Source organism: Vanacampus margaritifer, chromosome 1 (assembly GCF_051991255.1).
Source record: "Vanacampus margaritifer isolate UIUO_Vmar chromosome 1, RoL_Vmar_1.0, whole genome shotgun sequence".
Classification (NCBI taxonomy): Eukaryota; Metazoa; Chordata; class Actinopteri; order Syngnathiformes; family Syngnathidae; genus Vanacampus; species Vanacampus margaritifer.
The window spans coordinates 21,358,808-21,375,275 of NC_135432.1; the positions used below are offsets into that span (position 1 = coordinate 21,358,808).

At 43.4% G+C, this 16,468-nt stretch overlaps 1 protein-coding gene across 2 annotated transcripts; it reads right to left on the reverse strand.

Moving 5' to 3' along the window:
• Positions 1-405: 405 nt before the first annotated feature.
• otud5a (OTU deubiquitinase 5a) lies at positions 406-16,148 on the reverse strand. Of its 2 annotated transcripts, none has more exons than XM_077582854.1 (9): positions 15,256-16,148; positions 12,951-13,044; positions 9,410-9,474; positions 9,088-9,244; positions 8,406-8,575; positions 7,804-7,989; positions 7,089-7,293; positions 6,688-6,759; positions 406-1,948 (listed from the first exon to the last, which is right to left on the reverse strand). In XM_077582854.1, exons 1-9 carry the CDS (start codon positions 15,847-15,849, stop codon positions 1,812-1,814), a joined length of 1,680 nt encoding a protein of 559 aa, XP_077438980.1. In that variant the 5' UTR covers positions 15,850-16,148; the 3' UTR covers positions 406-1,811. The 2 variants fall into 2 exon arrangements, with proteins under 2 accessions (XP_077438980.1, XP_077438989.1); XM_077582863.1 differs by having other exon boundaries at positions 8,406-8,554; positions 15,256-16,147.
• Between the last annotated feature and the right edge of the window lie 320 nt (positions 16,149-16,468).

Below are 16,468 nucleotides of genomic sequence, written 5' to 3' on the forward strand. Positions count from 1 at the left end.
TGCACTATGAAGTTGGTTGCTCTGAATAAATTATATGCATGTGAACTACAGGTATTATCTTTCTCCACTTGACTTTGAGTTGCCATACTCACAATATTATGCTTGTTCAATAAAGTGATTGAACGAACACCAGTGGCTGTTTCCATTTTCTGTCTATCCAAACCGCCTGTTGGCGATTACAATTTGTTGTATACTTTCCAAAAGGTACATCACACTTAAGCTTTAAGTGTGAAATGATACTTTTCAAGTTGTCCGTCATACTTTCCTCCTGGCTCACGCAAGTCTGCAGTAATAGTCCATGTGGAAAAATAATCAGCACAAAATGTACCATACTGCAGTGAATAATCTGTAAAGCAAAATAAAAAATTAAAAAAATCTGCAATGCACTCACAAATCCGCAGCTCATTCTGTCTGAAACATTTTTCCTTTTTATTCCAAGAAAAAAAAGGTATTTTCATCCCAAGCAATAAAATAAAAACAAACTTATATTATTAATAATAACAATAATCAACCATAAAGAGGATAAGTGTTGACAATTCTGTTTTTGCCTCTCATTTGTCGCTTTGTCTCCATGGCAATATTGGTCATGATCAAACATGCAGCAAAGGATGATGATGATGGAGGTAAGAAGAGGAAGACACACGTTTTAGAAAATAGATTTCCAAGCTATCAATGGAACTCGAACAAGCTGGTCACCAACAGGAAGGGTAGACTTCAGGCGTTAAGTGTGGCATGAGGCGCCGCTGTCTTTTGTCAGATTAGCCTTCCTCACACTTTATTGTGCTACATGTTCAATAACAATCTTTCCACGAGAAGGGAAACTTAATTTTCCAGTCATCAGAAATTCAACTGAAAGGATGCTAATGCTAACTCGTCAAAAAGAACCGCTACAATTGAGCCGCACTAAGTGACAACATTCTTATGTTGCAGTTAGGGGATTTATGCTCACTCACTGAAGTAGAACCTAACAAATATCTTGAACGTTGAAAACAATTCAACCTGGTTTAAATTTCCCTTTGTCCCAGCTAACTGCTATCAGATAACACGGCACTAGGAAATCTCGTTTTCGCAAACAGTAGATTAGCATAGGAGCTAATTAGAAACTATCCTTTAAAATGATGACATCATGACCTTGCAAGCTTTTGTGTTTTGGCTACTGTTGGACAAAATGAATCTATAGTTGGGTCGACAACCAATCAGAATGAAGCAATGGCTGAGAGGTGGTTGCCGTGAACTCCTCTCGATATATACACACACAACTCGCAATAAAATTTGGGATATTGGGCAAAATTTCAGGATGAATCTCACAGGACAAGTGCATTCAAAAGTTAACAGGAGGTCAAATGTAGTATCACCCGGGAAACGTATATCCCATCTTAGGTTCTTCCTGAAATTTCACCCGTAAGTCCTGTATTCTTTTTGAGAGCAGTGTAACTTGTGCAAACCAGAATAAATTAAAACAAAATCAAAGTGAGGTCATCTGAGGACATTATTTCCGGTGGCCAAGAGCTGGCTTGTGGTCATGGCGGGTGAGTGATCATATGTGATAATGCGGAACATGCTAGCAGAAGAAACGCGTGTTTTGTTCCCATGGATTAGCTCTCTCACGTGACATATTGTGTGGTAAGCAGGTTCCCGACTGGCTCGCTGAGCCAGAATCTGCTCAAGTTCCCGCTCGGAGGAAAGGACAAGATAGGGAGGGAAGGATGGATGACAGTTTGAGAGAAAAAAATAAATGCATTTCTTTCTTCTGGCTTTGTCTTCAGTGGTTTACGAGGGGGAGGGGTTCGTAGGTCATGTATGTGCGTCCATCAGCTGCTGTCGGGGGACGCTTCTCGCTCTCGATGCTGCATGGCGCCGCTCTGATGTTTCATGCTGTCCAAATATTCCTGCTGGGACACGGCCAGGACGGATGCCAGGATCTCGTCGTCCTCCCAGTCGCTTAGACCTGGGGGGAGAGGGAGGGTGTTTTACGGCAGATAGTTCCCTTCAAAAGTATTGGAACGGCAAGGTCAATTCATTTGTTTTTGTTGTACTGACTGTATATTGACAAAATTTGGGTTTTACATCAAAAGATGAATACACACAATAAGTTCATAATTCCATCTTTTATTTTGTGGTATTTACATGTGTTAAAACAACTCAGGACAGAGAACCTTGTTTTAAGCCACCCACTTTTCAAATGAGCAAAAGTATTGGAACAGACATTATTCAATTAACTGAACGTGAATACATTTAATACTTTGGTGGCATTACTCTTACTTCAAGCCTGCAACCCGTCGATTTCACCAGACTGTTGCAGTCTTCATTTGAAATGATTTCCCAGGTCTTTACTGCGGCCTCTTTCAGTTTGTGTTTGTTTCTTAAGGGTTCTCCCTTCAGTCTCCTCTTCATGAGGAAAAATGCAGGGTCTATTGCGTTACGGTCCGGTGATTGACTTGGACAGCTTAACATCTTCCACTTTTTTCCCCTGGTTGATCAAGTCCTTAGTTGTGTTGTGTGTGTTTTGGGTCATTGTCTTGCTGCACGACAAAGCTTCTCCTAACTAGTTTGGTTGCATTTTTCAGTAAATTGCCAGACAAAATTGTTTTGTAGACTGGAGAATTCATTTTGCTGCCACCATCATGAGTTACATCCTCAATAAAGACTTGTGAGCTCGTTCCAGAAGCAGCCATGCAAGCCCAAGCCATGATATTACCTCCACCCTGCCTCACACCTTGATGATGAACTTGGGTCTTTTTAGCTGATGCTTTCTTTACCATACTTTGTTTGGCCTTTCAATCACTTTGGTAGAGATTAATCTTGGTCTCATCAGTCTATAAAAGCTTCTTCCAATTTGTGGCTCATCTCTGTGCTTCTTTGTAAATCTGAAATTCCTTTTGCACCTTGTGGCATCTACTGAATATTTCTTCTTTCGAAGTTTTCTTCGAACAGCGGATTGTGATACGTTCACTTATTCGCACAATATTTCTGCCATCTGCTGATACCCTTGGCCGATGTATGTTGCTCGATACAACAGTGGTTTCTTTTTCAGTTGTCACAAAAACAAAAATCAATGACACATGCTCTCTTTTGGTGGCACACGTTATGGCGTTGACAAAAAAAGTTAAACTCCATGAAATATGAGCGGGGGAAAAAAAGGTCAAGGCTTTCCATCAGTACATCACCTTCTCTTCTTGCCCTGTGTGCTGATTCGCTAGCTAACAGCCAATCACAGTGATCAAATGCCACGACGCCGATTCAACATGTCGAATCCACCACGCGCATCCGTCACTCGAGAAAGAATTCATAAAAGGATATTTCCAGGGGTCCAGCTGACGTGATCCTCATGTATAAAAGAGCATCGCAACCGGAACCTTGTCGCGCAAACACGAGGGCTCTGAGTGACAAGCAATGCTGGCGGTCGTTCGGGACTCATAGAACCGTAGTTACATACGTAACTGTTGTTCTATTTCGTACCTCCCGACTGCAGGTGGCGGTGCTGAAACAGCATGGAACGCCGAATACCAGCGATGTCACGAAGACCCTGGAAAATGTACCTCACAGAGGGGCCTTCGCAGGACCGTGAACCACATCCAGTGGATGAGGAGAGGTGATATCCAAACTGTAGAATCTGGAGAACGTGCAAGGCGGCGACCAAGAAGCAGCCGCACAGACGTCCTCCAAGGACACTCCTTTCAGAACGGCCCATGATCCGGTACAACTGTCGAATCACATCCCCGATCCAATGGGAGAGACGTTGCTTGGAAACAGCAGCTCCTTAGTTCGGGCCGTCGTAAGACACAAAAAGCTGGGTGGATGTACGGAAACATGCCGTAGCATCTAAATTAGACCGGAGCGTCCTCAGGACAACAAAGACTTGGAGTAACAACCCCATCCGACGACTGTAGAGTCAAACAAGCGAGACGAATAGAGTGGTTGGCTTGAGAGCCAGACAAAACTTTGGAGCCAAAAGCAGCATTTGGCCACAATGTGACCCCTGCCCCGTTGGGATGCCAACGAAGACACTCGGGGCTAACAGATACAGCGTGGAGCTCCCCCACCCGCTTAGCGAGTAGAAATGCCGTCTTACGAGACAGCCAGCGAAGTTCCCCTTCGGTCAAGGGCTCGAAAGGGGACATGCACAGTGCGTCATGCACCAGACGAAGGTCCCAGGTGGGGACTCGAGGCGGGTTCCTAGAACGAAGGCCACTGGGCTATGGCAACCCACAGACGGAATTCTAAAACAGTGGGAATAGGGCACGTCACAGGATCCCTCCAGCAGCTTGCACACCACTCCGCAAACAACTTCCACCTGTTAGCATACAGCAAACGAGTGGACGGAGCCCTGGCATTAAGGATCGTATGCTTAACCGAAGACGAGCACTCAGTCAGCAATGGGTCTCGGCCCTCAGCGGCCAGACACACAGATGGAGCCGACGAGGATCGGGATGCCAAATCCGACCCTGCTGTTGGGACAGTAGATCCAAACGACTGGGCAGGAGCCACGGTTTGAAGGAGCAGAGACTGCGGAGGAGAGGAAACCAAGTCTGGGCTGGCCAAAGAGGGGCCACCAGCAACAATGTGTGACCCTCCAGAAGGACCCTCCGAAGCGTCAGATGAATGAGGGGGAAAGGTGCGAAAGCATATAGCAGGCGCCTTGGCCAGGGGTGTGCCAGAGCATCCTGGCCGAGTGAGCGGCTCTGCTCACTCAGGGAAAACCAGAGGGGACAGTGAGTGGACTCCTCGGAGGCAAAAAGATCTACCGTCGCCTTCCTGAAGCGACTCTAAATGGCGCTCAACACCTCCGGGTGGAGATGCCAATTCCCCTGAGGCGGACGATGGCGGGAGAGGGAATCCTCTGACTGGTTGACAATGCCCGGGAGAAACATGGCCCACAGGCTGGCAAGACGGCGGGTGGCCCATCTGAGAAGCCTCCGTGAGGCTCGTAGCAACTGGGCAGATCTCGTCCCGCCCTGATGATTGATGTGATACACAGTGGAGGTATTGTCCGATCGTACCAGGACATGGCGCCCTGCCACGAAGGGCAGAAAATTAATGCGGGCCTGATGCACAGCCCGCAGCTCCAGCACATTGATGTGCAGCGACCTGTCCCCTGCAGACCACCGGCCTTGAGCAGTCTTGTGTTGCCAAACTGCACCCCATCTACTTAGGCTGACATTCACTACGTGTGAACACTCTGGGAGAGAGTGACAGCCCGATTCGGAGTACTGTGGGGAACCCCGCTGCCCCGTCCCCCGATGTATTCCAACTCGATCCGACTTTACGACAGTAATTTATACACTGATCACACGGCTCATGCCATCCGCCCAACGCTGTCCGACTCCTGACGTCGGATTGGTGTATCTAGGCCTTAAGACAGTCATTATATTGGTGCTCTTTAGTGTTCAGACCGAGACACTACAGTTGAATTACATGGTGACATCAGTACAAAATGACAAACGTGTGGTGCCAAAACTGGTTAAATGGTAGGTATTGTCAGGTTTTGGTGAACTCAAACTAAGGAAATATTTGTTTTCTTACATTTTAGTTTGAACACTTCCAAAACTTCTAAAGAATATTTGTCTTATTCCTTGTCAGATTAAGATCATAAAAGCACAGCTATGAACCTACAATAATGTCACATGGTATGATGGTACATAACGCAGACGTTGGAATTACAACTGGCTGTTCATGACTTTTTGTTTCTCACTGGAACTTGGCTTAATCCAGCGATATTTGATGCTAGCATGCAGCTAGCCGCCGCCGATTGTTCAGAACTGGGAGGCACATATAGACCAACTAACTGTTATATAAATGATCTTGACCTAGTTTAGTCACTGATGTACTTAGGCTACGTTCACGCTGCAGGTCTTAATCCGTTCAGACTGACAAAAAAAAAGTCAGATACATGTCGCATTTCGGCAAAAATACCAGATCTGGGTCGCATTTGCCTGCAGTGTGAACGTAGCCTTAGTGTGAAATCTAATTTTGTATAGTTGAACACTAATATGATATACAGGGTTCCCTCACTACTTCGCTGTTCACTTATTGCAGATTCACTATATCGCAGATTCGTATTTGGGTCAAAAATTCATACATTACGGGGTTTATATTGGGTTCTACTATTTCGCAGGTTTCTCAGAGATTATTACCACCGCCCCTGCCCACACGCACTGCTATCCACCACTCCCAGATTTCATGTATTCTTCATTTATTCTGCTATTGTTTTATTATATTTACAAAGTTAACAAGTGTTTAGAAGGGTGGGAACTGTGTGGTGGCTTTGTTATGGCTCAGTAAAAAGCAAAACAAAAGTCCTCTACTTTGCGGAAATTCACTTATCGTGGTTGAGCGTAGAACGTAACCCGCGAAAAGTGAGGGAACACTGTATTTGCAGGGAATTATGATAGATGGATTCACAGGTTTCGTGTACCTTTTGCCATCCAACTCAAGAGCAGTTATTGTTTATGCCAGCCACTATATACTACTGGCATAGATAGAACAAAATAAGATTTTAAATAATACAACAATAGTGCTGTGAATATACACTTTCACTTATAACTACAAAACATAATTGATTTTTTTAAGAGTCAAAGCATACCAAACGAAAACGAAAACCGTGACCACAAAACCGAGAACTGAACCATGGATTTTGTGAAAAACATCACCCAACCCTACATAGTAGACACACTTAATGTTTCTCACCAAATGCTGTAGGTGACATCTCCTGCATAATGGCTCTGTACTCTAAATGATGACGACTCGGATTACTGGGACCTGCAACCACACAAACACATTTTAACACGTTAAAAACACGCACGCGCACAAAGTAGCCCAGGCAGGTTGCAAAATTATCAAATTATTAGGAGAACTCCTCAGAATTTTGGCTCATACGAGCTTAATAGTGAATATTTTTAACTGAAACTGTAATTTGAAGGTATTTTTTGATCATGCAGTATCACATAAAAGTGTTCACCAAAAAGGCCAAGAAAACAAAACAACATTTCTCCAGAATCTGTCATCTGACTTGAATTTACCCCACACTATCCAGAAATGTACTGTCAATTTTCCACCCCTTTGCAACCCGAGTCACCGGTGGGCGTTACCTGGCGCACAAGGTGAGGGCGGTTTGTTGAGGATGAGGGCGGCGCCGGCGGGAGAAGGCGGCTTGATGACGGTCGAAGGGGCGCTGGTGAGGTCCGAGTGAGAAGGGTCAGTCTCTCGTTGCCGCGGTGACCGAGCAACCCACTCCTCCAGGCCACTAGAGGCCGCTGCCGTGGCTGAGCTGCAGGTGGCACTGGCTTTCCTGGGCTGGAAGGAGGGAGATTGCAAGTAATAGGTAGGAATTACTTTAATACACGCCCAAAGAGATTTGAATGAAAAAAGTGACAGAAATGGCACTAAGTGAGACTATTTATGAATATCTCATGTATATTATTTTGTCTTGCAGTAGGCAAAGTTGCTTACTTTTATGAGTTATCAACATTTTAAATGTGTTGGTTTAAAACATAAGTCAAGTAAAGGATTTTTTTTTTTAATAGGGTATTTTGATTAATATTGCATTTGCAGAATATGAATTAAGCACAAAAATCATCTTGCCCATAAGTAAGGGCATTGTATTATCTTAATTGTATCATTTGTTTTACTTCACGTAAGTGCTGTTTACCTTACTTTTTAACGCAAAAACAAAACAAAGCAAAATCAAAAAAATTACCAAATGATAACTTAGCCTAGGACACCTGTTAATCAAGTTACCACAGCAATTGTCTTTTGTTTTACCCTTGTTCTCATTCTGTCAAAAGTAGCAGACAAGGCGCTGACCTGTCGGGCCTGCTTCTCCTGGTCCCGAAGCCACTGCAGGTACGACTCCCTGGCCACTTGCTCCTCGATGGCCTCGCACGTGGCCTCCCAGTCGCTCGCTCGCTTCTTGTCTTCCAACATCTGCTGCTCAATCCACGACTCCTCGGACGTCTTGATGGCTGACTTCATCAGAGATTGGTCCGCGTACTAAGGACGTGGTATAAAAGGGTCATAATATGTAAAATTACTTTTTAATGTGTTGTATCTACATTGTTGTATGTCAGGAATGTCTGCCTATCCATTAAGTGTCAAATTATACAAACAAGTCAATTTTTTGTTTTCTGACTACTTTCCTAAATGTGTTGATCTGCACATCAGCTCCCAATGTGGCCTAATAGTATGGTTAATTAGCATAATAAGCACTACCACAAAGAGTTTTTCAGCCAATTCAAATTCAATTAAATTCAAAATGCGAGTTGGGGCACATCTAAATTCAAGTATCACTGTATAATATGTGAATACTGTTACTTAAAACATTGCAGTTAATTAAAGGTGACAAGATGGATTAATAAATAATTACAAATACCCCCCCCCTATGTGTGTGCAAGGATGCAGGTTCGTACCCCTGGCTTGAAGGCGGGCAGGCCGAGGCCCACACCGATGGTGGCCTTGTTGGGGTTGACCACCGAGTTGTAGTGGATGTTACGGTGGTAGCTAACTCGGATGGGCTCGTCGTTATTCTGGTGGATGCCATGGAAGGTGTTGATTGGCTCTGTAGCAGGAAGAGGCGGGGCTTAACGTGAAGGCAGATGACTGATAGTTACAATGGGCGTAACAAAACTAAGTAGGGCTGCAGATATCGAATATCAGACTCGATAATTCTTCAGATTAAACCACATAATCATTGGATAAAAATTGATTTAGCATTAATAACACATTAACATGTATGTGACGTGTCAGTATTATTTTTTCCACTTGGCCACCAGCCTCACGTTCTACTGCAGTATGTGTATCTTTGAGTGTGCATGGCTTTAAAAGGCAGGCCTGGTCTGGTGAGTGACGTGGGTGTGAGCTATTTCCTTGTGTTGGCGATCGTAGACGTGCTTTTGTTATACATATAGCATTTTATCTTCATGCTAACTTATTTCTACACGGAGTGGGATGTGTCACTGCAGCAACATCAGTCCATGTGGATGATTATCTTTGTAAAGGTTTAAGGCAGAGATTTTGCTACAGTTACTCGAATAATCATTGCAGCCCTAAAATTAACAATTTAATAGCGAGATGAGAACGAAGAGAAGACACCTGTGCCGTACTGGTACACCTCCACTGGCCTGTTGTACATCTCCGCCATGGCCTGCATCTCAATGTGGTTGCCATGGCAATTGTTTTTCCTCTTCCTGTTGATGTACGTGGTGAAGTCCTCCGTCACGTAGTTGGAAAAATAATCGGCGTTCTTCATCTGTGAGGAAAAAGTCGGATTAAAAAAAAAAATCCATACAACTTGCATATTTTTACTAGATAATATTCTAATACATTTTTTCACATAGACAAAGGCATGACAAACATGCATTTGAACACATTTTTCTTTAACCTCCTGTAGGAATGACTCGAAAGTGCCACTCACCAGATAGTCCATGCAGTGTTTCCTCACCACCTCGTGCATGTCCTGATCGCCATATACCTGGTCAGCTGACACACACGCACACACACATATTTAGAGTTGCCAACTCCTTTTCCAGATATGTTGCTGGCTGGTTGCTAAATGACCTTGCCATGGCGTGATGATATATTTAAATGTGTGAACTAAGATTAGTTTATCATTCTAAATTTGTATTTGTAAGAAAACAACAAATTAAAAGTTTGTTTTAGTTATATCTAATATATATGTCTCTATATCTGTTTGGTTTTAACTGCAAGTGGGGAACTATTTAAACGCATCACTTCAAGTTAGCAAACAAGCCACCGGAGAAATGAAAACTAAAGTTGGACGAGCTTGATTTTATCTGCAGTGAGTGAGGATGTGCTTGTTAATACTAGTGATGTTACGCTCGAAGCAGACGCTCGGCAAATGTCGAGCGCTCGCGGCAATATGTGTCTCGATACGTTGTTCCGATGCCCAGAGGCGTAGCTTGCCATTAGGCAAACCAGGCAATTGCTTGGGGCCCCCTAGTCAGAGGGCCCCCCAGAGGGTCAACAGATTTCACACAAACCGCATATCTTATTCTTTCACATTAGGAGTGCCAAAGTGCAATGACAATTGACTATCTCAAATTCCCTATAGGGGCCCTGCGAGCCAAACTCGCCCCTCCCCCACTTGTTGCTCATTAGAGACACATGCAGCTTGCATGTGCTAGTGTAAACAAATAGGGTGACAGTAGATTCTCCGACAAGACTGACAGGATGAAGAAAAGCTATCCATCTGGGAGTGAAAAACGAAGGAAAAAAAGAGGGAGAAGAGAAAAGAAAAGACAGTGGTGACTTTAAGTAAGAATTGTTTATGACTGTCTGTGTTAGGCTTAGGAGAGACTTTCAGGGCTGGCTTTAATTTCAATCGAGTACAGAGTGAAATCACTGAATCGTGAACATAAAGCCTAATAACTGTTTTTGCACAAGCCAAATCAAGGAAGCACCACTTTTAAAAATGTCTCGAACATATGTTGAATCGATGTTGAATCAACCAAGTTTTGACTTTTGCGCAGTTTAATAACTTTAATATTGAATATACAGTGCAGACCATAAGTTTGGACACACTTTCCTATTCAATGAATTTGCTTTATTTTCATGGCTGCTTACTTTGTAGATTCTCACTGAAGGCATCAACACGATGTATGAACTGATGTGGAGTTATGTACTGTGGTGGATACCCTTATCACCACCATCTAATGTCAGTATTGTTTGAATTTGCTTTAGCTTAATTATTTAATGTTTTCAGTTAATATTAAGTAAGTAGCATTTTCTAAGGCGTGCACACTTTAGTTAATATTTGTCTGAATATTTACTGCATTTGTTCTTGTTTGAGGGAAGCAACCAGGCTGGAAGGTGCGAGGAGTGAAGATTTGGGAATGTATTTGTTGAATGATATGTTTGGAGGATTTTTTTTTGTTAATTTGGTTTAAATGCACTTTGGTTTGCGTTGTTACGTCACTCGCATGTCGGTCATGACTGTCGACGTGTCACTCCAGGTAAGGAGTTGTTGAGTCAGTCAATTTGATTGAGTCAAACTCACAATGCTTCTTGGGGGCAAGATTGAGATGAGGAGAGCTTTTGCGTGCATTAAGTCACTGAGAACGAGGAAAGGTGCACTAAAAAACAATGAGTAATATTTACTTAACCTAGGAAAGTGTTTTCACTCCAGAATTAAGTACATTTTACAAGAAGTGTTACGAGTAGATCTTATCATGCTTTTCTTCAATGAAAAAAATACTCAAGGGTCGACAAGGGCCACAACATTCAGAATAGGTGACAGCCACGCTAAGAGCTGAGCCATGCCACTCCTGCCGTGTTGCTGCTGTCAGGTGGAATCCTCGTACCTCCAAGCTGTTTTTGCTCGAGTTACACCAGAAATACATTAGCCTATAAATGGCAAACAACAAAACTAATATGGCTCACATGAAGAGTGTCTCTCTACCAAGCTGAAGGTCATGAGTTCGCTCCTCAACAGTTTAGTAACTTTTGAAATAAATAAATTAACTGGGAAATTGTACCCAAAACTCCCCTTGTAAAATTTACAATATAATAAATAAAAAAAACTTAACAATTTTTTTTCTAAGTAAATATCACCCCCCTGTTTTTTGTTCTTTACAGTGGAGGTGAAATTAGATTATTACACAATATATTAATTTGCAATTGCACATATTGTCGGCATTCATTCACACACTATATACACTGATTTTATAATATAAATCAGATAACCGAAAAAGTCTTCTCCAAAGCTGGAGAGGTCATAGGACTGAAACCAAATGCTGCAGAAATTACGTTTTTTGTGAAACACCCAAATCCCCAGTTTTCATTGCACAATCATTTCATTGTTTTATTTAAAACTGACACAATAGTGTCTTATTTTTTAATGACACTTTGCCCTTTTTGCTGACTGAAAATGAAATATATTTTTGTCCAGCAGATGTCACCACACTGAATTGTGTCATATGCCTTGAAGCGCAGAAGCATTATACACAATTGCTTCAGTCAGTGGTACAGAAAGCAGCGGTGAAGCGGTGTCACGACTCACCACACTGATTTGTGGCAAATGCTTCATAACACTGACTGAACCATTTTAACACAATGCTTAATATTGATTCACTGCTTCAGAAAGCTTCGGTTTCTCCATCACTAACCTGGCGAGTCTCAAACGGCGAGACCCACCCAGACCCAGGCGCGATCGCACCCACCGCGGTGCTCACCTTCGCAGATCGGTGCTGGTTCGACATGTTCGAGTATTAACTTAATACTAATGTGTGTGATTCTGAACTTAATGTTTTTAAATGATTTGGCTCCTTAATTTGTAATTTGATCAACTGCAGTCAGTTGACTGTGTAACAAGATTTTTTTTTTGGTGTCGTTTAATGGTAAAGTGCATCAATTTTAGCGTTTTAAGTCACTTTTCAAAAGTTGCCAAACACATTTCTAGAGTGTTCATCAGCAATAGGGGCCGAACCCTGCCACAAACAGTGACAAAACACTACTTTGTCTAAATGAAACTCCTCGATTCACTTCAAAATAGTTTCTTGGCACCAAGTTGAACTATCGCTCCGTACATCATTTATTTCAAATGCTCTGTCAAAGATGATGTGTTTTTACCAATTAAGAAAGGCATCACTGTTTTTTATTTTCAAGTCATCACTTCATGGCAAAGAAAATAATGGTGTAGAAGAAACGTGATGTAATATTAATATTTGTCCTGTTCATTAAAGCGCTGAAAATGAATCAGTGACTGTGGCTCTGATTGTCCAAATGCGAGGACATTACATTACTTGATTTGCTTCATTTTTCCCAAAAGCAAATGCATTTTTTGAAAGTCACTCATATACCTCAAATTTTGGCTCACACAACAAAACAAACATCAACCAAAAAAAGGTCAACTCAAAAACTTTGAAGACATTACTATAATCACTTTTTTGGTTAACCAAACACCACATGGTGGCCAAAAGAGGAAGCATTTGACTTACCGACGGCTCTGAAGAGACACGCTCCGTCCTCCTTCATCTTCTTGATAACGAAACCTTTCTTGTCCTGCAGAGCTTTTTCAAACCAGTGTTCTTGCTGCACACACATACAAACACACACACACACACACACACACACACACACACACACACACACACACACACACACACACACACACACACAGTCAGAATTATTGATTGTCATTACAGCAGCGAGGAGTGAAAACACTGTATAGAAAGTCCTCGGTTTACAAGCAAGTTCTGTATCCACGCCAACTCAGTTCCAACAATTTAACATCCTAAAAACGAGCTGTGTAAGTGCATGGCTGCTGCCAGCTAGCGCTCTTGCACGCTTTTCCCATGTAGAGGTGTTGCACAGGCCAGATAAAACGCACATACCTTGGGTCAAAAGTTTGCGACATACGACTAAATTATCGCTTTTGCAATGTAATATATAGCGCTATGCCTTTGGCGTCCAGAACGTGCTGTAGTCTATCACAAAGCTACGCTAACACAGTAAAAATGTCCTAATTCCAGTAAATAACAATCCAATTAAAATAGAATGCATGGCGCCAAAGACGCCTATAATAATGTGGCGTAATACCTTTTTTTTTTTTACATTCACAGAACATCTGCAACAACACGCAAATTGCATGTAAATAATTACACAGGAACCAACGCAGGTCAACAAAAATATCCCAGTACACAATAATACAAAAAAATAAATACAAATATTAAATGTAACATGGCAATTAAGTTAGCTTGGGCTGCCTTAATTTAAATGACATTTAATGGTGTACATTACAAACCTTCACTGTAGCATACTTTAATCTGTATACTTCTAATAGAGCATATTTATATTAAGTACAGCTCAGGCTCGCACCCAAATTCTCCATTTGCCAATTGATTTGAAACATGCGCTTTTCCGAAAAAACAAACAAAAAAAACACATCATAGTCCAACAAATGACAAGTCGACTTATCAAAATGTTAAATGGTAAATGGAGTGCACTTATATAGTGCTTATTCTTCATCGTACATTTACAAAGCTATATTCACTTATCTCATTCAAATGCATTGGAGTGTAGCCTACACCTGCGAGTTGATGCAGTGTATTAACTTCATTAAAAGGAAGTTTTTCTTTCTATTTACATCTAAAACCGTCGGGATTGTCACATTTCCGCTGCTCAATCAGTTCAGCTCGGTGTTTTTTAGGCTGGCATGAGACGTAACACATTTGCCACAAATCATTCTTGTAGCAGACAACAATAGACTGTGCTATTAAATAATGCCATGGATGGGAAATATCTTGCTTAGCCCAATCTGTTGCCCTTGTTATTAATGCTTTGCCATCATTGCTCTGGCTCTTTTTTTTTCCTGCATAAGATTTCAATCAATTAATCATTCAAGATCTCAACCATTGACTTTTCCTCTCTCTATTTACATCTTTCCTAGGTCGTTGGCATCCGTTGACGTTGAAAAAGTAACTACCCTAGCTTTACGCCATGACGTCACACGTCTTCTGAATGCAATTTCCACCTTCTCCTCTACCACCGTTGTTTGTCAGTTGAAAAAGATTTGACGTCAAGTAAGTTGCTTTGAGGTGAGACAGAATGCCAGTAGTAATTTACATTTTAAGTGTCAACTTGGTTCAAAAATAGAGGTGGTGGAAACTTACGACATGAGCATAGAGGGACTGTATAATTAACCCAAGTTTTCCATTGCACAGATGTACTCTTTTGACAATTAAATGGATAGCGCACTGTTGTCTTCTAGCATGCCTACCATTATGTTTTGCCAAATTACTATAATGACAACACCAACCAAGCATTTTACATATACTTGTGGAAAATACCTGAAATGCCAAGCCTGATGTTTGTCCTTTTCGAAGAAGGTGGGGGGGCACCATATGGTTTTCACCTCAAGTCAGTTGTAGTCAATCACTTTCAGCCACCCTAAGTACCCTGGCACATTTTGTTTATGCTCTTAGACTTCCATCCATTCATTATCTGACAAAGTAAATTTGGTGTACAAAGTAAACAGCCTACAGTTTATCTGTTTTCAAATGTAGTGGGCGAAAGTGATTAGAAAAATGTACTTCAATGTAGCAGCGAGGTTTGTGTAATACGTTACTAGCTATCAGAAACGTATTTAAATGCAAGCCCAACCACGTGTTGCCATGGCGACGACAAGATAGACGTGAACCGAAAATCGTCGTCATTCTGTCATTCACTCATTCCCACGTACCGTAGCGTCCATTTTAGACGCGACCCAGGACCTCCACACGGTATTGGAATTGTGGCGCTTACCTCCTCGGCGGTGGCCGGGTCAACGGCCTGCAGGCGGGCGGCGTTCTCGTACTCGTCCTCGCTGTTGTTGCCACCAGCTCCCTCGTCCGGTTCCTGGCTGGAGCCAACGCCACCGGGACCGCTCACGCCGGCCTGCCCTCCTCCGGCCAGCGCCGCCGAGCCGGAGCAGGTGCCCGCTTGCCGTCGCCTCTTACTGAGTCCGGGCCCGGAGCAACAACCGCCGATACTCCCGCCACAGCCCACAACCCCGGCCTGCACCACCAAGTCCCCACGGGAGGTCGCCCCCAATCCGCCGCCGCCGCCAGCGCCTTCCCTGCCGTCGCACGGCCCTGCGGAGGCCACCGAGCCGCCAGGCGGAGGAGAGGCCTGCTGCGGCCGGGAGCTCGCCTCGATGCTCCGCCGCTCGTCTCTGGCGGAAGGCGGTGTGGGCTGGTACGTCCACGGCGGCGGAGAAGCCCGCGGCCGGGCTCCGGTCCTCCCCGCGTGAGGGTGCGGATGTTGGTGAGTGTCCGCGACGCTTCGCCGGTCGCTGTCATCAGCGTGATCCGCGACCCCGACCCCGGAGCTGGGCTTCTTTTTGGGTAGGATCGTCATGGTGGGGAGGAGGAGGAGCAGGAGCGGGAGGAGGAGGGGGTGGGGTGGAGGGGTAGAGGGCGACGAGTCAGTCCGCCTTTTTGGATCAAAAAATTGTCTGTGTTCGGCGTCGAGCTGGCTGGCTAGCCGCGAATCATCGAGCGAATGTTCCCCGTCGACACCACGACGATTCCCATCGACGTTTGGACGGAACACAGCGTACAAACAAACGAGAAAAAAACAAAAAATACGTCTCCGTCTTCCCGGGCGAGAGCTCGTGCACAAAACATCAACACAGTCTGACGGGCCCGCTTGCGTCACTTCCGGGTCAGACCGCGTTCTGACGTCACCATATCGACGTTGCTACCGCGAATACAAGAAAAAATTATTTTTAAAATAAATTATTGATACAGCATCACGTAGATATGCTACTAATCACGCTGCTAACTAGTATTTAGTGCTGAATGATGACATAATCACACCGCGGGAGGGAAACATCTGACGTTCGAGAAAAATATCTATTCAAAATAGTTTGAAAAAGGGTAAATACTAGAAACATATTCAAATATCACTCGTTTATATATAACAATTACAGTCCACACACACACCTACACACACACACACACGTGTGTATATATAT

Excerpts from the sequence above, each read along its gene's own strand:
- otud5a (XM_077582854.1), bottom strand. The coding sequence starts at position 15,849 with ATGACGATCCTACCCAAAAAGAAGCCCAGCTCCGGGGTCGGGGTCGCG. Across the intron at positions 8,576-9,087 it reads GGTGTACCAGTACGGCACAG|CCCCGCCTCTTCCTGCTACA; the intron begins GTGTCTTCTCTT and ends CTTCACGTTAAG. Across the intron at positions 7,990-8,405 it reads TGCCCGCCTTCAAGCCAGGG|TACGCGGACCAATCTCTGAT; the intron begins GTACGAACCTGC and ends CCACGTCCTTAG.